Source organism: Pristis pectinata, chromosome 2, assembly GCF_009764475.1.
Source record: "Pristis pectinata isolate sPriPec2 chromosome 2, sPriPec2.1.pri, whole genome shotgun sequence".
Taxonomy (NCBI): domain Eukaryota; kingdom Metazoa; phylum Chordata; class Chondrichthyes; order Rhinopristiformes; family Pristidae; genus Pristis; species Pristis pectinata.
Genome location: NC_067406.1, coordinates 114,304,829 through 114,330,986, shown reverse-complemented (window position 1 = coordinate 114,330,986; position 26,158 = coordinate 114,304,829). Strand labels below are relative to the sequence as shown.

Below are 26,158 nucleotides of genomic sequence, written 5' to 3'. Positions count from 1 at the left end.
GGTGTGACTGCCTCCTGCAATAACATGTCCAGTTAACTTTCTCCCTCCTAAGGTTCTCCCTCTGAGCCAAAATTCATCAAGCTGCAGGCACCGACTGCAGAGTGTCTAAACCAGTACCCACATACTACATCACCTATCCTGTTGGGTCTGTTGTATCAATTATTAAATGAGTAATTAAGATTTTCAACCAACTTTTTATCATTTTAATTATGATTTAGTCAAGTTAATAATCTGGTTCTACGGTATCAATTTTGGTTGAAATTTTTGATCCGAACTCTAAATTAGAATGAACTTCTAAGATGAAGAGAAAAAAGAACAACAATACTCGCCTCATTACCTTTCTGTGACTTCAAACTTTATATTTTTCTCTCCACTTTTCAAGCTTTTGCATTGGATTGCCTCTGCTGGAAGAGCTTAGTAATTCAACCCAGACATTTTTTAAAATATCTACACAGCAGTTCATAATTCCATCTCACTTAATTCTGATGCTTCGCCAAGTTCTGACCTCTATATTCTTCTGAATGCACTCAGTTGAAAACCATATGCACTTTGTCTCACCATGAATTTATAGGCAATCCCAGCCAAGTTGTGTACGTTTTTTCATTCAGTAATATGTAATTGAAACAAGTTTACTTTAGCAAATGAAGGTTTTTGTATTCTTGGCAAAGTTAACTTCAAGCCCAAGTTCCAAAGTGGAAGGATACAGAAACATCCATTGTATGTTATGGACATGGTATGTAGGCAGAGAGCTTTAACTATGTCGCCTCACTTCAGATTTAAACCTTTATCATCTGCATTCTGCAGTTAGGATTTTAACTGATGTAGTTTTTGTTTTAACGTGCATTGGAAAAGAACAAAGAAATGCAGCCTGAATGATTCCATATGTAGGGGGGATTAAGTGTGGAGAAACAGTAGAACAGTTCAAATTTAATCTATATGACAGGGAAGAAAACAAATATAATAGTGGATGTTGTAAATAAGGTAAATTCAACAAATATTGCAGAATGTTTTAGGCTAGTAAGACAACACAACATAAATTATTGAGAAGTAAACCTGAAACCTGTTAAGATATTATTAAAATAAATGGTCATAAACTATGGATTCTACTTTCCACCTGAGACATCATTACTACCGATTCTCTGCTGGGAAAATGAAGGATGAGCTTACCCTTGATATTTAATGAAATTTCACTGTATGTAATTTTGAATTCATAAGTTCCTTGCTGAAAACAATAGTATTCATTGGGTGAGTCAGACATCAGGAATGGGAAAGGCCTTTTGGCTTCATGATATTGCAACATTACTGCTCCATTTATAGAATCTAGTTATGTGTTGAATAATATCAATGTTTTTACATCTTTTACCTTGTTTTGTAAATTACACCAAAGCTTTATTTCTTTATTCTAAATTACAACCTATTCTCTATTTTACTTTTCACTCATTACTCTTTTGTATTTTGATTATGGCCATTGATACCCTCTGATATTTGATGTACTTTGCAGAAAATCCTCTTTGACTGCATTCTTTCCGGACATGAAACAAAATTAAGTAAATAAAAACATTCCCCAAAAATACTGATTCTTTAGGACTGACCAACTATGCAATGTGGCTGTGCATTCTTGAGTATAATTAACTTGTTGCAACATTCTAGTCGAGTAAATATTAACAGAACTGTGATGACTTTTTCTCCCCAAGGTTGGTGATACAATAATCCTACTGGAATCCATAGATGCTGACTGGCTGAAAGGGGAACTACATGGAAAAGAGGGAATATTTCCCAGGAACTTTGTTCAGGTTCTAAAAGACCCATTGTGAAATTCCCTTGCTGAGACTGAACAATGAATGTCTGGAGGACTGAACTCTGTCAATCATTTATTTGTACCAAAGGAACACAAGGCACGTGGACTATGGGACATGAAAGATTGAAACAAATTTAGTTGCTGTTATCGAAATAATTAACCAAATGTTCAATTACCTGTGAACTGAGATGCACTGCAGTCACTTGAAGCAGTGGGTGGATTGGTGGTCAGGATTTGTACTCTCAACACTATACTACAGATTATAATTTTACTCCATGACATTTATACATTAGTGTGAAATAGATTCCAGTATTGAATGAAGAACACAATCATGATATAATTACAATGAAAAGTTACTCACTGATGCCAACATGTGCAAGTACTGACAGTGAATGGGCTGGTTTTCCCATTCTAGCTGTCATCTTTAACTTGCATATAAATTGCAAACACTTTTTAATGTAATGTCAGTAAAAATGCATTATTGCATGTTTTTTCTTATCTTTTGATTGCAATTTTTAAATGTAACATGGTTTATATTAAAAAAAATTAAAATCGGCCTTCAAGATTTGCCTATAGTATTATTCAGCAGTAACTGGGCATTGGCAGAAACAAATTATTTTGGTGTGGATTCTTCACCGGCGATGTTTCTAGGTATTGCTTTGTGATAAACTTTTCAATAAACAATATTTATTTCAATATTTTAAGTTACTTTTTTCAGAAATGATTTCAAAGTGTAACCTTGCATGCTTTAATTTTCCTCTCTGAACTTGTATAAATTGCACCATAACTGTCATACTAAACATGCATTTTAACACGTATTACAAAACTAAAATTTTTAACAGCATGGTAAAATTGATTTCAACAGTATTGCCATCTGGTGGTCATGCTTCTTGTAACTCTTTGATAGAACTATATCAGATATATATATTGATGTTTTTGCATAGAAATTTTACAGATTGCAGTGTCGAATACACTAGAAATAGAAACCACGCATTCCAAAGGAAGTGTACTTCAAAAGGCTGTTGTTTGATCACATCTGGAGTCAAGATTGTCAGAATATGTGGGGATATTTAATAAATAGAATGGGTATCAAGCAAGCTACAGATCAAAAATCACAAAGTTAGTCAGCCAGGCAAATAATGACAAGTGGTGTTCCACATGGGCCAATCATTGCTGGGCCACTTAAAATTTGGAATCGGGAAGTTCCAAGTAACTAGAAAGCTAACAAAATGATATTGTTTATTTTTAGGGTAATTGAATAAAAAAGTGGGAAGGTTATGCTTCTCTTTTACAAGGTGCTGGTGAGATCACACCTGGAGTATCTAGTACCGTATGGGTCTCCTTATGTAAGAAGGGATGTTAGTGCATTGGAAGCAGTTCAGAGAATGTTTATTTGGAAGTGATTCCTCTTATAAAAAGGTTGGCAGGCTAGGTTTGTGTCTATTGGAGTTCAAAAGTTTGAGAAGGGACTTGATTGAAGGACATAAAATTCTGAAGGGTCTTGACAGGCTGGATGTGGAGATAATGTTCCCTCTAGAGAGGAATTTCAAACCTGGGATCACCCATTTAGGATAGCAGTGAGGTGATTATTTTTCACAGAGGGCTGTTTTTTAAGGCAGAGGTAGATAAGGTACTTGATAAGCATGTGGATGAAAGGTTACCAAAGGTAGACGGACTGCAGAGCTGAGGTTGCATTCAGATCAGTCATGATAATAATTGGTGAATTAGGCTTGAGGGGCCAAGTGGCCTACTCCTGCTTCTAATTCACATATTTGTAACAGAGATACAAATTCAAACTGGTGGATCACACTAAATTAGGAATGTAGGTTGTTTCTCCTGCAGCTGAGTTCAGCCTGAACTTGTATGAGTGGGCTCACAAAGCAGCACAACTCAATGCTTTTAAAAAGTTAATTAATACCTGATCAAACACTTTGAATAAAATAATATAAATACAAGTGCTACAAATAATATGTTACATGAAATTACTCTCTTGTAAACAGGGTGGTGAAGAAGGCATTAGGCATGCTGGCCTTCATCAGTCAAGGCATTGAGTATAAGACTTGGGAGGTTATGTTGCATTTGTACAAGATGTTGGTGAGGCCACACTAGGAGTATTGTGTATAGTTTTGGTCACCCTGTTCTAGGAAGGATGTCATTTAGCTGGAAAGAGTGCAAAGAAGATTTACAAGAATGTTGCCAGGACTCGGGCCTGAGTTATAGGGAGAGGTTGGACAGGCTAGGACTTTATTCCTTGGAGCATGGGAGACTGAGGGGTGATCTTATAGATGGGGTGAATGTATGCAGTCTTTCTCCCAGACATTCAAAAGACATTTGGATAAGTATTTGGAGAGGAAAGGTTTAGAGGGATATGGGCCAAACGTGGGCAAATGGGACAAGCTTAGGAGGGTACCTTGGTCAGCATAGCTGAGTTGGGCTGAAGGGTCTGTTTCTGTGTTGTATTGCTCTATGACTCTGTTATAAAATATTACAAAGTGGAATATGTCCTTCATTCTCTACACTGCTTCACCCCTTAACTAATTCCTCTCATTACATAAGTTCTCTTGCAAGCTGTCCCTTTAGATCTAAAGATTACTTATCCTTCAGTTCATTTTAAATAAAATTCATCACCGTGACCATTCAGGATGTTTCGCCTATGACTCCTTGCAAGTTTCCCCACACTCTCCGATCTACCTATAATCCAGAAATTGCATCTGTGATAATTTGATGGGCACAATCCTCCCTATTGTTTCTACCATCTTTCATCCTGTTTGTCCGATACAGAAATACTTGATGTTCAACTATTAACACAACAAAGATGGAGAAAAGTTTGCATTTATCAACAGTCTGAGACAAAAATTTCTCCTGATATTCAAAGTTGCAAACAGAACCAGATGCACTGGAGCCACCTTGTTATTTAGGCAATGACTTAGTACTTTGGGGACACTATTACATAGCAAGTGTCCAGAAGAAAAGCTTGACTTTGCATAAACAATTACTTAGGGATTTCCTTTCCAGCTCACTGCTTGTTTGAAAAATGCAGCACAATAGCTTGGGATAGCAATTGCATTCAGTTGTTGCATTCTTGTTGATTGTATTTGACAGCAGGAGGGTGGGGGATATTTAGTACAGGGAACAGCAATGAAAAGGAGATACTAGTAAACTTATGGAATGAATGTTTAATTCACAAATTAACTTCAATATTATGGGACAAGCTTAGGAGGGCACCTTGGTCAGCATAGCTGAGTTGGGCTGAAGGGCCTGTTTCTGTTGTATTGCTCTATGACTCTGTTATTTTCCAAACTAAGAACTGAATGGTCTAAGTGGGAAAAAGCAAACCGGGGTTTAAAAAATACCAATATATTATCAGAAGACTGGGAGTTTATTCCCTGAACGAGAATAACAGTATAAGACAGTCCAACAAGTCTTGATTCATTAATTTCAAGGTAATACATGCCACGTAGAAAATTCTAAATGGAGGAGCAGAGGGATGTGACAGAAGGAAACCACCTAGCAGCACAGAGTAATAAGGCCATTAAAGAATATTTTGAGAGAAATGGAATTAAAAAGAGAGATATTGGTGAACCCATTATCAACCCTGGTTAGATCACAATTTTGAGGGGTTCCAGTTGCCATACTGTCATTTTTTAGAAAAAGAAATGAAAGCATTGAAGCAGATGGGAAAAGACTAACTGGAGTGATACCAGAAATGTGAGGGTGTTCTAAACAAAAAAAAATTGAACAGGATAAGGCTCATTTCGCAAGAAGCTGAGGGGTGATCCGTTAGAGGTATTTAAGATTATGAAATGTTTTGATGAGATAGTTAGAGGAGAGACTTCGACCAGCTGGGAAGCTCAGATCTAGAGCTATAAGTACAATATTCAAAAGTTAAGAGTTGTTAACAAGTATTTAGACGAGCACTGGAATTGCCAAGGTTTAGAAAACTACAAGCCACGCACTGGTAAATGGGATTAGCAATAGATGGTTACTTGACAGCTGGCATGAACATGGTGGGTTGAAGAGTCTGTTTCTGTGCTTTATGGCTCTATAACTGTAAATATGATGCAAGTACCTTACTTAAGACAGTCCAACAAGTCTTGATTCAAGAATAGTGAGAACACCTAAGTGTGCATGAAATCAGATCTTTTATCATTTCAGAACAAAGAGTCTTAAACCTGAAACATTAGTTCTATTCTCTTTCCACAGATGCAGAGGAAAGGTGGGATGGGCACAAGGGGGTGATAGGTAGATGCAGGGGAGGAGGGAAAAGCAGATCCACTGGGGAATGGGTCAAAGGTATGGAGGCAAGTTCCCCATGTTTGTTGGGGGTGGGGGGGGGGGTGTGATTTACTTAAAGTGGGAGAAGTCAAATTAAACAGCAAAAAGAAAAATCTGGTGAGCGTTGTACATGGACCCCCAAACATAAATAGTAATTCAGGGCATTGTATAAATCAGGAAATTAGAGGTGCATGTAACAGGTGTAATATGTTGAGCATGGTATACCTTAATCTACATTTAGACAGGGCAAACCAAATGAGAATGGAGGATGAGTTCAAGGAGTGTGTAAGAAACAATGTGGAAACGGGTTATATTTTTAAAAAATCATTTTTAGGACCTGGGCATCACGATCAAGACTAGCATTTATTGCCCATCCCTAAATGCCCTCCAGAAGGTAGTTTTTTTAAAACTCTGCAGTCCATTTAGTGAAGGTGCTCCCACTGTGTTGTTGGGTAGGGAATTCCAGGATTTAGACCAGCAACAATGAAGAACTGGCAATATATTTCCAAGTTGGAATGGGGTGCGAGTTGGAGGAGAGCTTGTAGGTGGAACTCTTCTCCAACAGCACTTTGGGAATTGAAAAACAAAAAAAAACACATATGCTGGAAGTACTTAGCAGGTCACCATCACCTCCATTAGTTCAAGGAGGCAGCTTTCCACCACGTTCTCAAAGGCAATGATGGATGGACACTAAATGCCTGGATCCCTCCAGAGTTTGGACCAAATAATCCTTTAGTGCCTGACCTAAAAAGATCTGTAAATGACACAGTCCTTGGTTCTACGTATCAAATGTCTAACTCAAAACTCTCTGTGGGCACTGGAATTAAAGTGTAGGTTTTTACAATATCCTAAACAACCTCATACATGGTTTGCGGCACTGGTAAATTCAGCAGCACTTTGCCTGTCTTGGGCTCTATCATAGAATGATGTTCCTTTTCTCATGCATAGCTACTTTACTCTGTTGGGAACTTGACAATGTCATTTTCTTTCAGAAACATCTCCATCCATTTCACGTGCAGAGGAAATGGTTGCAACTTCTCATAATTCTGGCTATCCTTGCAATTGTTAATGTGTTGAAAGCTTTAATGTGGGAACTTTTAGCCAAAAAAGGAAAAACAAAATTTCAGCAAATCATTGAAACTATACATAATAGCATGATAAAACAACAACAATGACTCTAATTACTTATATGTCACTGATTGATAGTAATATATAATAGTAAGTATCCCTATGGCCTACTATTACTTACCCTTAACCCACAGCTAGGGATCTCCTGTGCTAAACACGAGTAGTGGTCTAGTTCTCCAGTCAACACCAGTAATGGGTTCCAGTTCTCTTTTCATTTTGTTGGATTCCACTTCAGAATAAATGAATCTTAATCAGAGCCAATTAATCTTAATTGGTTCTTGAACTTCATTTGTCAGTTTATACTGATCTTTACCAAAACTGACAAAGACAACAGGCACATAATCCAAATTTAGCACATGCTGGGTTTGAACTCAGAAGTGGATTTTTGGTTGAACTATTCAATAGCTTTCAACTGATACCTTCCTGTATAACAACTCTTCTCCACTGCCCACTATTCCTCCAACTCCACAATCCTTTCATCTTCCTCACATTTGAGTATTTTTCCCTTTTATTTTGGTTTTGGTTTCCAGTAGCCACAGGAGTTAAAGGATCCCGCAACATATACATCCTCAGACCAAGAATTTTCTTGCTCTCTTTCCTGATGTGTAATCGCGGGTGGTTGTGGGCACACAGGGTTGCAAATGACAACAGCAGGCCAGTGGGAACACATATCCCCCAAAAAAGGCAATAGCTTGGGCCCATGCAATTTCCCATTGCTACACCTTTGATTTGGAGAAAGTGAATAGAATTGAAGCAGTGAGAGAATGAATTCAGCCAAACGAATTCAAAGACCATGTGGGATGGAGGTGTGGAGAGAAAGGTGGGTTGGTTGGGACCAGCGACAGTCAGTGGTGGAGGGTATTGGGAAGGTCGCAGAAGAACATAGAACAGTACAGCACAGGAACAAGCCCTTCAACCCACCATATCTGCACCAACCATGATCCTAATCTAACTAATCCATCTGCCTGCACATGGTCTGTATCCCTATATTTACTGCCTGTTCATATATCTGTCTAAATGCCTTAAATGTTGCTATTGTGTCTGCTCCTATCACCTTCCCTGGCAGTACATTCTAGGTGCTTACCATTCTCTGTGTATAAAAACTTGCGTTGCACATTTCTCTTAAACTTTCCTCCTCTCATACCCATTTGTATTTTGACATTTCCGCCCTGGGAAAAAGTCTATCTTATCTCTGCCTCTCATGATTTTATATACTTCTATCAGGTCATCCCAGTGCTCCAGACAAAACAATCCAAGTTCCAATTCAGGCAATATCCTGGTAAACCTTTTCTGAACCCTCTCCAAAGCTTCCACATCCTTCCTATAATGCATTGACCAGTACTGCACACAATACTCTGGATGTGGCCTAACCACAAGATTTTCTACAGCTGCAACATGACCTACCAACCTTTATATTCAATGCCCTGATCAATCAAGAAAGCATGCCACACACCTTCTTTGCCACCGTATCCACTTACATTGCCATTTTCAGTGAGGTATAGATTTGCACCCTCAGATTCCTCTGTACATCAATGCTCCTAAGGGTCCTGCCATTTACTATTATAATTTCTTCTGAAATTTGACCTCCCAACATTCATCAACTCTCACTTGTCTGGATAAACCAACTGTCATTTCTCTGCCCAAATTTGCAATCTATAGCCTCTCATTTGATAACTTTCCTATCCCCAACTCCACCAATTTTTGTGCCATCTGCAAACTTACTAATCAGACCACTAATATTTTCATCCACATCTCAAGCTACAGAGGTCCCAGCACTGATCCTTGTGGAACACCATTGGTCACAGACCTCCAGTCAGAAAATCACCCCTCCACCACTACCCTCTCTGGTTCATGACCATGCCAATTTTGGATCCAACATCAACTCACCATGGATTCCACGACTTCATCCTCTGGAGAAGGGATGAGCTGGGGACAAACGATGGTGTCAACAGAAATAAATTCCATGGACAAGAATAGGCTGAAACAATGGATCTGCCTGGATAGTCCTGCTCATGGATTGGCAGGAGGTAGAAGCAGGTTTTGTGGGGTGGGAGATGAGGCTGAAATCTTGGGAGGGGTCTCCTGGGGGGAATGAGGTCTATGACTGGGAGACAATAGCTTGATGTTCAATGGTGAGATCATAGACCAGAGAGAAGTATTTGGCCCGCTGTGAGATACAAATCAGATCATAACTGCACCATGCTTGTTGGCACATTTGATGATGAAATTGGTGTTGGTTCTTTGTGTTTCCAACATTTTCTATATTTGTTTCTGCCTAATTTGTATATGTAGTAGTTCCAGGCCCAATTAGGTGTGATCAGTGCTGTTTCTGCTGACCATTCTACTCAGCAACAGCCATGATGCAGCAAGTAGATGAATACACCTCAGGTTTAAACATTGCCAGTGAAAAGAAACATTAAATAACTTCTACTTGCAAAAGTAAATTAGTACTTAATAGAACTTGCATGTTAGAAGCCCCCTATTTTTATGAAAAGTTGCCCACCATAGAGCTCCCATTTCCCTAGTTTCTTTTGCCCATGCCCACTTCACTGTAGATGTGGTTCACTCAAGCTGACATCACCTACTACGTATCCACCAAGCAGCAACCAAAAATGTTAAAGGAAGATATACAACTGTACATTGCAGAGGATTTAAACCATTCATTTCCAATTGTCATGAGTCTTAGGAGACTGCAAGCCCTTCCAGACTTATTACTATTATCATGCGGATGTACGAGAAAGCAATGCAAAGTATATTCACCCTTTGCAACTCTGTCTAAATTTGTATTTGAACTTAAAATTACTCTGTGGAAGCACACAAATAAAATGTGTAAGGCTCTCAGATACAACCTGGAGACAAATTTGAAGGTAAGGCAAAGACTGCATCTATTTCTCATTCCTAGTCAGCCTGAGCCAGTGGTAGTAATTGACTCTCTTCTGTTCTCATGGCAATGGTGTTAGTCTGGGAATTGCACAACAGCTACACATGATAATAATGCTATTAAGACAGCCAGAAATGATCAGGTAATTCCCCTATTAATCAAGTTTAAGACCACACTGATGCAAGTAACACTTTGATTTAAAAGCACATTACTGTAAAGTTGCAATAGTTTGCATACTCTACTCACTGTTTAATAACTTGCTTTGCAGCAAGGCATACATGACACCTAGAATTCACTGGCTGATAGGAATGGCAACACCAATCCATCAAAGAACAACTAATGATACATGGCCTACCAATTAAGTGCATGACTTGGGAGATGGTGGTATCATTCCCACAGTTTTGCTGCTAGTGGTTTTAAGTTTCTGCTGTGAATCCTGTACTAGCACAGTCAAATGGTAACTGATGCACTGGTTACCATTCAATCAATCATCATAGAATTACTAACTTCAGTTGTATAGTCGCACCTCGGATGTTGACGGTTACCCTCTGCCTTATTTCTTGAAATCAATCTTGATTAAATTATACATATTGAAACATCCCATTCTAATAACTACCAGATGATTTATTAGAACTATTGTTATTAATGTTTATGATCTAGTTAGCTGTTTATCCAGTTGCTACAGTAAGATTAGTTATCAGTTGAAAACATAGCTAAAGACTAGGTCCTGTCCTATTCCCAGAGGAGGACAGGTATTGATGATGACTTCTATGTAAATGATTGATTGCTGATAATCACCAATCTTTGGCATTTAGCCCTTTGTGAACTGAGCGTCAACAGATTTCCTTGGTCAAACAAGATCAGCTTAATACATTGCCACCACAAGCTTTTTCGGCTGTACCTGAAAAGCCTGGGTAAGATGCAAATTCTATCACGAGTACTGCCTTTATGCTCCAGAATGACAACTTAGCCTAATTATTTTCAAGCCTCCAATTATATATTAAACCAAATAAATTAACAATAAAGCAGTCATAAAAGAGATGTTTTATTATACATATTCAGACAGTTTCTTGGACAGGGGGTTCATATCCATCAGCTCGATCTACTTTAGCACCAGTCTCTTCACCTGATGGTTTACTTGCACCACTTCCTCCTTCACCATGCAGCTCCATCAGTTTGCCCACTGGAAGAAAATATTTCCCATTATTGGTCAGTTATTTTTAACTAAACAACAAACATCAGAACAGTTCAGACCAACCAGCATCTTCAATGCCATGCAACTGGTTCATTTTAATGCAGTACTTTGGCCAAATCATTTGTTGATAGTCTTAAAACTGCAATCACCTGCAATCCAAGAATACTTTGAAACTAAATTTTGAATGAACCCAGTTACAAATCACAAATTTTCATTGCATCATGTTTTCTTTAAAAACTCTACTCATTCTAATCATTCTCCCACTTAGTGCACTAAGACCAACTCCAACATCGTTATTAAAACTTTCTGACGGTTGATTTTTTTGTGATCCCAACCATTGAGAGAGCTCCCTGACACCTCTCTTCTTCATGATTTGATTCTCAGTTCTTTTATATCTTCAGGGGCTATTTTTATGTATTCCCTGGAGAAACCCAACCAATTTTTCAGCCACATGTTCTTCCTCTACCTGGCTGAACAGTCTCATGTTGAACAATTCCACATCTAATTAAAAGTTTTCAATCTAAAAGATTGAACTCCATTTCTGTCCCACAGATGCTGCCTGGCCTGCTGAGTATTTCCAGAACTGTTAAAAGCAGTAAATAATTCTGCTGCTTTTTAAATTTTCAGTTTTTTTTTAACCATTTCTGTCTGGGATACATAGAACATTTGTTGTTTCCATCATAAACAGACTCCATCCATTTTCTAGTACATCGATGACTATATTGGTGTGGCTTCCTGCTCTCACTGAACTATGCCAGGTTCCACTTGGCTCATACCCTCACGTCATCCCTTTCAAGGAATAGCCAAACTGTCAGTATGCACTATGAACCCACAGATTCTACTGTATTTTCCCTGCACTTCATCCCACGCTGTTTTCTGTGGGCATATTCTCCCAGTTCATCTTTGCTTTATCCAGTGACAATGCCACTTTCAACTGCTTCAGATACGTATTCCTTTCCTCTCAAGGTCAGCTTCCCCTTCTTCATAGTTGACAGGTCCCTCAGCTGCATCTGCTCCACTTCCCATACTTCTGCCCTCATCCTTTCTTCCCCAAACAGAACTGGACTGTCTTCAACTTCCACTCCTGGACCCCCCCGCCCCCATTATCAAATGGATCTTTCTTTGTAACCTCCAAACACATCGTCCCCTCCCCTTTAAATACTCTGAATGGCGATTTTATGATTGGTTCTTCCACCTCCACTATCACAAAATCCACCTTGCCACGCAGGAAATGCTACACATGCACCCTTACTTCCTGCTTTGCTGAACACCTTCATTTATTCTACAAGTGAGACTCCAACCTTTCAGCTGTCTCGCCATTTCTCCCTCTCACTCTAACTTAAGGAACAATAATTCATCTTCCACACTCAACAATTTTCAGAAAAATTAGCTTTTCCAGGATTTTCATTTCACATGTTGTACCCATCTTCAGTGGAGACACAAAATACTGCAGGACCAGTCTAGAATTCATGAGTGTAGAGAAATTAGTGAAAAACTAGAAGTGGAAAAATATGTGGATCTAAAAGGTGATAAAATCCCCAGAACCTGTCAACCTGCATCCTAGGGCTTTGAAGGCAGTGGCTTTAAAGTGGATATACAGTCAGCTTCCAAAACTTCAGATAGTTCCCACATACTGGATGGTAACAAATGTAAACCCCATTATTTAAAAAAGGAGGGATTGTGAAACCAGGGAACAACTGACCAATTAGCCTAACATCAGTTAAGGAAAATGCTAAATTTTTATTAAAGATGCAATTGGAAAATAACAGGATTAAGCAGAGTCAACATGGATTCATGAAAGGGAAAACAAATCTGCTGGGACTTTTTGAAGTTGTAAATAGCAGAACAGCTAAGAGCAAACAAGTTAATGTGGTGTTTTTGGACTACCAGAAGGCTTTTAATCTTACACAAGGAATCATTAAATAAAATTACAGGTTGGGGGTCTGTGACCAATGGAGTCTAGGGTCCCAGTTGTTCGCAATCAATTATTTAGATGAGAGGATCAAATATCATATATTCAAGTCTGCTGATGAAGCTAAGTGCCAGTGAGGATACAAAAGGTTTTCAGTGGGATATAGGTAACATGAATGGACAAGGCAGATAGAATATAATGTGGAAAAATGTTAAGTCATCTGCTTGGTACAAGAAAGAGGAAAGCAAAACATACTTTAAAAATTATGGTCAACATGCAGTTCACAAGAGGATTTCAGAATGAATTAAGAGACATCTTGCACCAATTATATAGAGCCCTAGTAAGACTGCATTTTCAATAATAGTGCAGTGAAGGTTCACCAAACCAACTCCTGAGATGGTGAGTTTGTTGTACAAGAAGTGATTAAGTAGACTGGACTTGGAGTTTGAAAGGATGAAAAGGTGATCTCAATTTGCCCAAAATTCTTATGGAGCTTGGCAACACAGATGCAGAGTTAATGTTCCCCTTGTCTGGAATTCCCAGAACTGGAATCAGTAAAGGAGTCAGCTATTCAGGACAGAGGAAAATAAATTTCTTCACAGATATAGTATCATTGGAATTCACTACTCGAGGGCTGTAAAGCCTCATACACTCAGTATATTTGAGACCGAGTTTCTTAGATATTAGGAGAATCAAAGTATATAGGGTTAGTGCACGAAACTATCACTGAAATAAGAGGTCAGTCTGATCACATCGAATAGCAGGAATGTGGAATAGATGGCTCAATCTGTCCTATGTTATTAATAACCTTTTTGACCACCTTTGATTACCTCATACATTTCTATATTAACTGATTTAATATTAATTTACAAATGCTAAGAAAGTGGCTACTAAGATTTAAAAAATCTTTCTTGCACTGACTAAAGAGTACATTGCCACATACAGCACTTACAGTATGCATTTAAAAAAATCATTGTTATAATCTACTGAGCTTGCTGCCTTGGGAATTAAGACTGAATCTCTCCATAAATGAATTTCTAAAACTCATTTTCCTTTAATTTGCCATAATTAAGCTGGTGCTTCACTAATACATTTTAAAAAGTTGCTTACTTGGCACTTATGGTCGATGGAGCCTAAAAATGTGCACAAACCTACAGTGTGATACAGATGATATTATGTGGCTACACCTTTACAATCTCATTCTATAAGGACTGCCTATCTTATGAAATCAAGAACACATCAATTATCTGCAGATCCTTTTAGGGTCCCAAGGCTGAACTACACTAATTTCATTGCTAATTGATTCAGACAAGGGGGCGACACGGTAGCGTAGCGGTTAGCGCGACGCTATTACAGCGCCAGAGATCGGGGTTTGATTCCCGTCACTGTCTGTAAGGAGTTTGTACATTCTCCCGTGTCTGCATGGGTTTCCTCTGGGTGCTTCAGTTTCCTCCCACATTGCAAAGACATATGGGTAGGTAAATTGGGTTTAAGATGGGCGGCGCAGACTCATTGGGCCGGAAGAGCCTGTTACCACACCGTAAATAAAATTTAAAAAGGGCTCAAATTCTATAAGAATGTTAACCACCACATCAGCTTTCTTACCGTCCTCTAGCTTAGCCCCCAATTGCTGAAATCAAAAATCTTCAATTAAAACGTGTTCATTGTAAATGGCATCAATTTGTCCCTGTGCCATCCTCAAGTCAACTGCTATCCTCATCCCCATAAACTCACACTTTCAAAATTCAAAGTTATCACGGCCTGGTTTCCCACCACTCTCATTTTCATACACTGGCTACCAGCTACCCAATGTCAAAAACACTGATGCTCCTGATGAGCGGCAGGCCTTCAAATCACATAGGTTCTAACAATCCCTCAGAAAACCCTTCTAGCTCCATCCTATTATAGTCACTTCATACAAATATGTTTGTTCTCCTACAATTAAATCACCAAAGGAGCATTCAAATCCAGTTACAGACCAATTCAAAGGGCTTTCACAGAGGATCAGAGCCTTTAATAGATGAATCTGAAACAAATTCCATATAGTTCTATAAATAATGAATGCCTTAAATACCAATCACCACATTCTCATTCTCAAACTTAAGCATTCACGAATTGATGTGGCGATAATATAAACAGCACAAAGCTTCAAAAGTGGTAGGCATTCTGGAAGCAGAACTTACATTCAAATTTGGGCTTCTTCAACATCTTGACTTTCCGGACATATACATCATGGAGCGGATAAATGGATTGGCAAGCTTTCTCAATATCCTTCCCAATGCTGTCTGGGATCCTATAATGTAAATGGTAGAACGTTACAACTTTATAGCAACTTGAACATTCATGTTAAAGTTACTCAAATATTTCACCTCACAAATTAGTTCTTTTGCAGGGTCAGCCAAAAGGACTTTAGCAGCTATTCTCTCAATTTGTGATTCTTGCTGGAAAGCAGGCAGTGCTTAAACAAGGTTGACCTCAACGCATCTTCCTCAAGGTCAAAGTGATCTACCAAACACATGATTCGCCAGAATGGAGATTTTTAAAAAATTTGAATGAACATATTTCCCAAAAATAGTTTGCATGCATCCAATAAGGGCACCACTGTTGCCAAAACTATAGTAAATTACAAGGTTTAAACAACAAATACATCACAAGTTTAGAATTTAAAATTAAAAATAGTGCAGACTGCAGGATCAATTTTTACTTTTGCTTTCTACAAACCCAAACACCATTGTCAATGAAGCTCAACTTAAGAAATTAGAAAACATTAGTTATGTGGCCCCCATCATTTATGATATTGGTAACTGGAAAGTCAAGGTAAAGAGAAATGAAAATGCAGGAAAGTCAAGGTAAAGAGAAATGAAAATGCAGGAAATAATCAGCTGGTCAGTCAATGTATGCAGGGAAAGAAAACTAACATTTCAGACCAATGACTTATCAAAACAAGATAGACTGCAACATTTAAACAGAGAAATAGTTATGATTTAGTTTATGAAAAGGATGAATTGTAAAGTGTGTAATCAAAGACCTGTTCCATAATCGAGTCAGTTCCACTAGAACAGCATTGGAAACCAAGTTGAAAGGGATTCAGACTGAATTAAAATGTGATTCAGTAAAAAAAAACTGTGTCAGACTTGCAGAGTGAAGTCTGTATCTATCAAAGCAAACAACCAGTCTGGTTTAATCTCTCCAACATACTAGCGAAATACTAATTTGAAACAAGCAAATTAAAGTTTTAACTGGCAGGAATTTTTTTGGAACCCATGACAGTGGATAGGAAAGAAATGAAACAGAATGCATTATATCACCTGTGCAGGAAGGTGTCACAGAAAGGGGAGTAACCATTGGAAGAATGAATCAGGATGTCTGAAGAGAGGTTGCCTTTGGGATGTCATAAGAGGCAGATGTAATTTGGTGGTTGCTTGTAGTCATGTAGCACAGAAACAGGTGCTTTGGCTCACTACACGGATGCCAACTACGCAGCCCCCATCCACCAGCACTTGGACTGTAGTCTTCTATGCCACAATTCAAGTTCTCATAGATAATTAAACATTGTTGAAGTCTCTTCCTCCACCAACCCTCTAGTCAGTGCATTCCCAACTCTAACCACACTCCTGGGTGAGAAAATTCTTCCTCAGACCCCCTCTAAATCTCCAGCTCTACTTTTAGATACCTCTGGTTAGGAGAAAAGTTTCAGAATCAGAATTATCACTGACATGACGTGAAATTTGTTGTTCTGCAGCAGCAGTACAAAAACAAAAATAAATAAATGATGAGAAAAAAGGAATTATGAAGTAGTGTTCATGGACCATTCAGAAATCTGACAGCAGAGGGGAAGAAGCTGTTCCTGAAACGTTGAGAGAGTCTTCAGTCTCCTGTACCCCCTCCCTGATGGTCAGAACAAGAGGGCATGTCCCAGATAGTAAGGGTCCTTAACGATGGATGCCACCTTCTTGAGGCAGTGCCTCGTGAAAATGTCCTCAATGGTGGGGAGGGTTGTGCCCATGATGGAGCTGACTGAGTCTACAACCCTCTGCAGCCTCGTGAACCTGTGCATTGAAGCCTCCATATCAGGCTGTGATGCAACCAGTCAGAACGCTCTCGACCGTACATGTGTAAAAATTTGCAGAAGTCTTTGGTGACATACCAAATCTCCTAACGAAGTACAGCCGCTGGTGTGCCGTCTTCATGACTGTATCAATGTACTGGGTCCAGCATAGATCATCTGAGACATTAATGCCCAGGACTTGAAGCTGCTCACCTCTCAATGAGGACTGTTGTGTTCTCCCGACTTCCCCTTCCCGAAGTCCACAATCAGCTCCTTGGTCTTGCTGACATTGAGTGCGAGGTTATTGTTGTGACACCACTCAATCAACTGATCTACCTCATTCCTGTAAGCCTCATTGCCATCTGAGATTCTACCAACAACAGTAGTGTCATCGGAAAATTTATAGATGGCGTTTGACCTGTGCCTAGTCAGACAGCCATGTGTAGAGAGTAGAGCAGTGGTCTAAACACGCATCCTTGAGGTGCATCTGTGTTGATAGTCAGCAAGGAGATGTCATTACCGATCTGCACTATGATCTCTCTGTAAGGAAGTCGAGGATCCAGTTGCAGAAGGAGGTACAGAAACCCAGGTTTAGAAGCTTGGTTATTAGTACTGAGGGAACAATGGTGTTGAACGCTGAGCTGTAGTCGATAAACAGTAGCCTGATGGATATTTTGCTATTGTCTAGGTGCTCCAAAGCAGAGTGGAGAGCCAGTGAGATTGTATCTGCTGTAAACCTGTTGTGGTGGTAGGCGAAATGCAGCGGGTCCAGGTCCTTGCTCAGGCAGGAGTTAATTCTAGCCACAATCAACTTCTCAAAGCACTTAATCACAGTAGATGTAAGTGCTATCGGGCAATAGTCATTGAGGCAGCTCACTGTTCTTCTTGGGCACCAGAATGTTTGCCCTTTTGAAGCAGGTGGGAACCTCAGACTGCAGCAGCGAGAGACTGAAGATGTCCTTGAATACTCCAAGCCATTTGGTTAGCACAGGTTTTCAGAAACTGGCCAGGTACACTGTAGGGGCCTGGCAGCTTGCAAGTAGATTCTTAAAAGTCAATGTTTCTTATAATCTACCCTATGCCTCTGATAATTTTGTATACCCCAACCTGGTCCACCCTCTGCCTCCTCCACTCCAAGGCAGGCAAACCCAGTCTCTCCTTATTACTGAACCACTCCAGTCCAGATAACATCCTGGTGAATCTCTGCTGCACCCTCTCCAGTGCAATCACATCCTTCGTACAGTGTGGTGACCAGAACTACACACGGCACTCCAGCTGTGTCCTAATAAACATTTTATAAAACTGTACTGTAACTTCCCTGATCTTATATTCTATGCCCCAGCTACTGAAAGCAAGTACCCTATATGCCTTCTTAACCACATTTTAGGATCCTTGCCTTGTACATCAATATCTCTCTGCTCCTCAACAGTACCCTTATTAGACCTGCCAACATGCATCATTTCACACTAACCAGGATTAAATTTAATCTGCCATTGCCCTATTTTACCATCTGATCAATATCCTGAAGTCAAAGACTACCCCCTCATTATCAACACCACCAACTCCTTGGATGCACCAATGGATGATCTATTGAATATGGAGGTTAGTGGGATAAAAGGTAAGAAAAAAAATACTCTCGGGAATATTGAAGGAAGACTGAAGTCCAGGAAATGGGACAGATGCAGCCAAGCACCTTAATGACCTGGGGAACATTAAGTTAGAGACAGTGGAAGAAATATTGATGCAATAGATTGAAAGGTTGCATCTTCTGAGCAAATGGTTTGGAGAAACGCAGGCCCTGCAAGAGCACGATGGGAGAAGGTACTATCAAGAGAGCCCTGGGAAAGAGGGTTTAACAGTGACTATCAATAATTAATTAAAACTTACTCGCAAGAAATGGCAAGAAGCCAAAGATAGAATTTGAGATGCATTATGTCATGGTATGGGCAAGGTCAGAAAATATAAAATGGGTGAAATTTTCAAGTTGTCACTTGCAAAAAGTAGCACAAATCAAAATACTAATGCCACGGAGAAAGAGGCAAAGTAAGGAAACCTAGGGAACACCAGAATGTTGAAAAGGCAAAGGGATCCATACAGCATCCCATTTTGAATTAGAGGAAGTTTACATCACAGGAGTCCATTTGGCCAAACAGGTCTGCACCAACTGAGAAAGAGCTACCCAACCTATTCCCACTAAGACTGTAGCCCTGCAGACACCTGCTCTTAAGTACACGTCTAAGTACTAGTTAAATGTGACGAGGGTTACTAACCCTCTCATTCCTTCGGGCAGCAAGTTCCAGATCCATACCCACCTCTTGAGTGAACAAAAATCATTTACCCTCATCCTTCTACCACTTACTTTAAGTCTATTGTCCCGATCATTGGCCCCAAGATTAAGGGAAATTGGTCCTTCCTAGTTACTCTACCTAACGAAGCGAATGGAGTCACCAAGTTGTGCAAAACAGGTTCAGCCAGGCTGAAGTAGCCATTGAATAATGGGGATGAAGTATTATAGGAACTAAAAAAGTTTCCTAGTCCCAAGTTTCTAACTAACTGAATCTGCCAGGAGAGTTTGAAAAGCTGTGTAGAAATAAGCTCCATTTGGCAACACATGCCAAAACAATGGATCTGAAAGATCAATCCCATATATATCCTGTTGAGGAGGCAGCTCTGACAAAAAATATGGATGTTGGGAGAGAGCACTGCTGGAGAAATACAACCTCCAAAGGTGGCCTGCCAGATGGAAAGAGTTAGGGAATTGATGTCCAGACTGCTCAAGTTTTGGTCTGCTTTCTAGAACAGGCACCATCATTTGTCTTTCCACCAAAACTGACAAGTCACTCACCCCACCCATATTTTAACCAAACTGTTTGCCTAGCATACAAGCTTGTGATTTCCTCCAACCCTCCAAATCTTCCCATCTCAGTTTGGCATCTTGGGCACTCCATATTCAACCCACTCCCCCACTCCTTAATTTAGGCACTTGGCTTAGATGTCAGACATCTGTTCTCCTTTGAAAGTGTCAAGTTGTTACTGCACCCAGAGCGTGGAAATCCACTGACAAGCATATTAATGTACATCATGGACAGATTAAACATTCAACATCAGTGTGTCACTTTTGACATCCCCCAAGCCCAGTAAAAGGGACAAAGAATTTAAAAAGGGAGATACATCAGAACTTGTATCTTCTGAACCTGTACAGTATTAGGTCCATTGCGACATCAGGAACCACAAAGAACTTCTGAGTAACCAGGAATAACTAGGTATGCTGGAGTGCCCAAGTGTTCCGAAGGGACCTTATACTTCAATACAAATACTTAAAGTGATAAACAGTCAGTCTAGGAATTGGGCAGAGAACTTCAACCTCTTGGAATGCAGACAGAACTTTTCGGCTAAAATCCTTTCTGAGTGAAACTGTCTACACTAGCCAGGACCTATAAATAGGAAAGCACACACGTGGACCCATAATTGAAGTTAACTCTTGCCCCCATGTGTCATGTTTATTCTTAGCTTCTTGGACAGTTTCATAAGAACCATACACGACTATTCTAGTGGCACGTGCCACTTTGCAACAGGGTTCTAATAAACACACTTCAATTTTACTTCAGAAAAATGCCAAATACTGGAGTGTTAAAAGAAATTTGAACTCTTGATTACTCACAACTTGTTGACTATCTCCTTGAGATCGTTGGTTTGAACTTCACGAGTCATTATTTCTACCATCTTCTTGCGGATTGTACGAACCTGCTGGTGCTGAGCATAGGAGGTTTTACGGATCTGGTTGTTGCGCTTCTTAGTAAAGCCTACACAGAAGAGGCGCAGAAGGTACCCATCTGTAGTTTTGACATCAATATGAGCTTCAATCATGGTCTAAAATAAAAACCGGAAAAAAGAAATCAGTAAAGCTATTACAATCTACAAGATAAAAATACATTATATGTATTGAGAGAGAGAGAGAGAGAGAGAGAGAGAATAAAGCTATTACAATCTACAAGATAAAAATACATTATATGTATTGAGAGAGAGAGAGAGAGAGAGAGAGAGAGAGACACCACACATCAAAAAGGTATGCAATAGAGCAACTAACTTGCAGAATAACCTCACACCAACATAAATACAGTGATGACAATTAGAAAGACTGGCCAACACAACAGGAATAGCTTTCCTGCTTCTTTTCAAAACAGCAATGTGTAAATTTTTATTTTCACCCAATAGAGCAAATGGGGCCTTATTTTAAAATTCATTTCAAATTATAACGTTATCAACAGTGCACCAATTCTCCGGTGTGGGATCAGAAACAAGAACAACTGTGAGAGAAATAAATCAGAATTGATTATGTTAAAAAAGCCAGGGCAGCAGTTTAAAATGTTAACCAATAAAAACATCTCCTTCCCAGCAGTTTGTGTTTCAATTAAGCACCAATTTAGACCACAAATAGGTCTATGGAGTTCCATCCTACACGTTGCCTTGACAGGGAAGGTAGTGCCCCATTAAACAAAGTTCAACTAAGAAATTCACATGATTCAAAATTCCTGCTAGAAAATGGATACAGAACAAAACCAATGCTTTTGAGTGAGATGACCTCCAAGGGGTTCTGGCCATTGATTGGATGTTCAAATAAGGAGAGATTATTTGGACCAAATATCTGAAGCAGTCTAACCATGTTCTGGAGTGGTGCAAGGCCTCCAAGAAAGACAGAAAGGAAAGCAGAGTAGCACAGCTCCAGCAACTCAGGTTTATTCCTGACCTCTAATGCTGCCTTTGGGGAGTTTGCATGTTCCTCCTGTGACCATACAGGGTTCTCTGGATGCTCTGCTCTTCCTCCACACATCCCAAATACGTGCAATTTGGTAGGTTAATTGGCCGCTGTAAATTGCCCCTTGTAAGTGAGTGGTAGAATCTGGGGGTGGATGGGGAGTTGATGGAAATGTGGGGAAAATAAAATGGGTTAGGGCAGGATTAGTGTAAAAATTGGTCCTTAATAGTTGGTGCTAACTCAATGAGCTGAAGAACCTTTACTATGAAAGGAATAAAACATTAAAATACTTTCAGAGGTACATTTAAAAAAAAGTTCAGGGACAAACCAAAGCATACCCCTTACGAAAATAAAAACCAGAAATTGCTGTAGATACTCAACAGGTTAAGGTGCATCTGTGGACCATCTCACAGCAGTGGTCTAACCAGCTGATTTTCCAGCATTTTGTGTTTTTATTTTAGATTTATAAAATAAAACTGCAGATGTTATAAGTCCCTTCCTAATTTGACATAGTCATGGGTAGGGACACTTCTACCAATGGAAACTGTTTAGTTACCTTTGGATCGAGGTAGTTTGGCATTTACAAGTAAATTCACTCAGCAGAATTGTGCAAAAGCAAACTTCATGACTCAAATCCTGGACAATTGATCAACAATCTTACCTGCCACTTTTTGACCATAGAGCACATCTTATCACGAGTTAAGTCCATCCCATGAAAGTTGGTCAGGCAATTTTTGCCCTGAACATCCTCGACGATGAGCTTAAATTTGCGGAAGGCCACTTCATCATTCTGCAAGTCGGCAAGACTCACCTCAAATACACGGCCTTTCAAGCCTTCTGAGGCGATTTCTGCATAATAACAACAGAAACAGATGATTACCCTGGAGGAGAATCAAAACCTCCATATAGTGGTAATCACTTTTACAAATCTAATTTTCAATCATATATGATAGAACTATCAAAAAGGTCTCAACAATAGCCGTTTTGTACAACAGACACAGAAGAGACTGCAGCAACACCCAAAATGCTGGAGGAACTCAGTGGGTCAGGCAGCATCTATGGAGGGAAATGGACAGTTGATGTTACAGGTCATGACCCTTCATCCCTTTCAACCCGAAACATCGACTATTTCCCTCCACAGATTCTGCCTGACCCACTGATTTCCTCCAGCATTGTGTGCTGTTTTGTACAGGGCTCAAAATGGGATTTCATACATAAAGGCCAACTACTATTCAAACATATCGAAGCAGCTCACTAACTGCATTGATCTGGGGGTACATTTTACAGAGCTGTTTTTGTTTTATAACTCAGAGCATCTATCCAAGTTTAAACTAATGTTTGAATACATGTTCTGACTAATTAACTGAACAGATTCAGGGAAGCTTCAAAAGTAAATCACCTCAAGGTCACAGAGGACACATCGAAGCATACTGAAAAACACTTACTAGTTCCCTGGGTCCTTGTAACTAAGGTTTTACCCAGGTTCCTAATGTTAAACATCGCTGGAGCCTTGACATCATACCAGTCCTTTTTGGAGAAGGGGTCCACACTGTGAAAAAACATTAGAATAAGATTTTAGAAAAGCAATTGGCACTGCAACTGGGTTGCAGTAGCAGTTGTTCTTCAGAACCCCTCAGCACTTATAATACTGTTTACAGGGTTTGATCTCCCTACCTACAGAAGAACATATTGCAGTAGACAGGAGTGCCTCAAAGTTTCATCAGATTGATTTCTAGGTTTGTCAAATGAACCTAGCAAAAGGGACTAGCTTGGATGGGGCATCTTGGTCAGCATGGACCAATTGGGCCAAAGGGCCTGTTTCTGTGTCGTCTAACTCTATGACTCTTAACAAACTAGGCCTGTACTCTTTAGAGTTCAAAGAACGACCCACATTGAAATGCACAAAATTCCTACAGGGCTTAACAGGGTAGATAATAATGCTCCCCGGACTGTATTTGGAGCAAGTGGCGACGGGCTCAGAATAAGAGAGCAGCCATTCAGGACAGACAGGACCACTCCAGAGGGCTGTAAGTCTTTGGAATACGCTACCCAAGACCTGTAAGTTTCTTTTGATATTAAGAAAATCGCGGTTTAGTGCAGGTAAAGTAGCACTGCTATAAAGGATCAGCCACGATTTTCTTTAGTGGCGGTTACTCTTGCTTCAATTTCTTAAATTCCACGTTATTGAGGCAGGTCCATCGCCGCCTGGCTGCAGATATTGCTCCAAGTGGACAGCGGGGGTCCCGGCTCCGAGGTCTAAAAGCAGCCCGAGTTCGGCCTCCCCGTGATTTTACACTGCACGTTGGGTTGGCTGTAAACCAGCGGCCCAGGCCCGGCCTCCCTTTCCCTCCTAACCCGGCCTCCACAATCCACTCAACATCTGTGCCATCCTTTTCAGTTTCTCCAATTTCACCCCTGCCCTGTGTGGAGAACAATCGGTGCTACATTTGTGCTCCGCTCTCGGGTGCCTTACATCTTCTTCTTGGCCCCCTTTTTGCCTCCTTTGGTCAGCCTCTTGTTTTTACCGACTGCCATGTCGCCCGAGGAGCTGGAAAGAGGAAGAGGAGGAGATCCCGCGAGATTTGGTCACGGTCTCGCGCTGCCAAGTATCGCGCGAGAGGTGGGAGGCGGCCTATATCAAAGAGAGGCGGTGCCTGCAAATGAATGGGGATGGGTCGGTTAGGCGGTGGATGGCGGGGCATCGGCATCTGACCTGGAATTTCCCGGAGATTTGCGCCGGTGCAAATCGTCTGGCGTTTGGGGGAGGGAAGAGGGAGATATCTCCGTATTCCCAATGCTGTGTCCGTCCTGGGGTGGAGGACGCTGCCAATACACTTAACATCTGCACTTTAAATATCTCCACTGTCTAATTTTTGGTCATCCTTTTGCCACAACATTCCTGCAGCCACCAATCTGTTAAATCAGATTCTTGGCTACGTCTGTAATGTAATAGGACAGTGACCTTCACTATTTTTCCAGCAGGGGCCACTTTGGCAGAAGACCTGAAATGTTAGAGCAACATACAATTGTTTCTCTAGATTCCGGCATCTGCAATCTCTTGTGCCACCTTAAATGTTAGAGCCGAATTAACTACTAATTTTATACATTACTACTACTAAATATAATTTTATCAGGTGACTTCGTCAACTAAAACAAAGCCTGCTTTGTGTGATGCTCCTTGTATCAAAGCATAAAATATGAAATTACAAAAGGCACCTATGCAAATAAATTTCAAGAGTAATCGTACAGTTATTATAACAGATATATTTAGGTACGTTTAAAGGCATGCACGTGCACTCATACATAGGTGACTTTGCTCACTGCCTCCTCACTTTCCATTCCCCTTCGCCGACTGATTATCCGAAATTACTGAACGGCGTGTTAAATCCAGAAGATTGTAAAAAAAAGCCTGGTTGGAAGATGACGTGCTGTTCTTTCAGCTTGCACTGGGCTGCAAAAATAACAGAACAATGTAGTGGGCCAAAGGCAGAGGGATCTGAGTGGGAGTAGAACAATTAAAGTAACAGACAACTGTTCTACAAAGTGGTCACTCAATCTGCTTTTATTTACTGCAATGAAGAATAAGCCAGATAATGAGCAGCAAATGCAATATAACAAATTGGCAGTACTACATTAATTGCTGCTTCACCTGGAAGAAGTGCTGGGATCTTGATGATGAGGAGGGAAAATGCACCATCTCAGGGGTGGGATCTAAACAGTCTTGTTTTTGATAACATAAAATTCCAGTTGTAGCCTAACTAGAGTTTTACAGTGGTTCACTCCTTGCTTTTGAATTCCATACCTCAATTTATAATTGGCAGAATTCCAACTGCTGTACTAATCACTTACCTGATCAGCCATTTTCAAGTATTTATGCACATACACGTCTTGATACTGCATATTCTTTTAAACAGTACCAATTAATCTACATCGTCTCCATTCATTCTTTCTACCAAAAAGTATCACTCTATTAAATCTGATTTGCCTGTCCAATCTGCTAGCCTATCTGTGTCCTCATGTAATCTATTACTACCCTTGCTATTGATATATATTTATAAAATTGATACTGGAGAACACCACTGTCTACTGTCCTCCAGTCTGAAAAATAACTGTTGACCAATACTCTTTGCTATCTGCCCTGAAGATTCTTTTTAACCAAGCTGCC

At 40.0% G+C, this 26,158-nt stretch overlaps 2 protein-coding genes across 9 annotated transcripts in view; one reads left to right on the top strand and one right to left on the bottom strand.

The window, feature by feature from the left end:
- sh3d19 (SH3 domain containing 19) overlaps nucleotides 1–2,488 on the top strand; it is a 96,832-nt gene extending 94,344 nt beyond the window's left edge. For all 8 annotated transcript variants that reach the window (XM_052010381.1, XM_052010382.1, XM_052010378.1 and 5 more), the window contains one exon: nucleotides 1,695–2,488. In XM_052010381.1, the coding sequence (XP_051866341.1) occupies nucleotides 1,695–1,814 (120 nt within the window). In that variant the 3' untranslated portion in view covers nucleotides 1,815–2,488. The remainder of the gene's footprint in view (nucleotides 1–1,694) is intronic.
- An 8,626-nt stretch (nucleotides 2,489–11,114) lies between these two features.
- On the bottom strand, nucleotides 11,115–24,590 carry rps3a (ribosomal protein S3A). The gene is made up of 6 exons (XM_052010442.1): nucleotides 24,467–24,590; nucleotides 23,439–23,542; nucleotides 22,655–22,842; nucleotides 20,899–21,107; nucleotides 15,373–15,482; nucleotides 11,115–11,265 (listed from the first exon to the last, which is right to left on the bottom strand). Exons 1-6 carry the CDS (start codon nucleotides 24,526–24,528, stop codon nucleotides 11,141–11,143), a joined length of 798 nt encoding a protein of 265 aa, XP_051866402.1. The 5' UTR covers nucleotides 24,529–24,590; the 3' UTR covers nucleotides 11,115–11,140.
- Nucleotides 24,591–26,158: the final 1,568 nt, after the last annotated feature.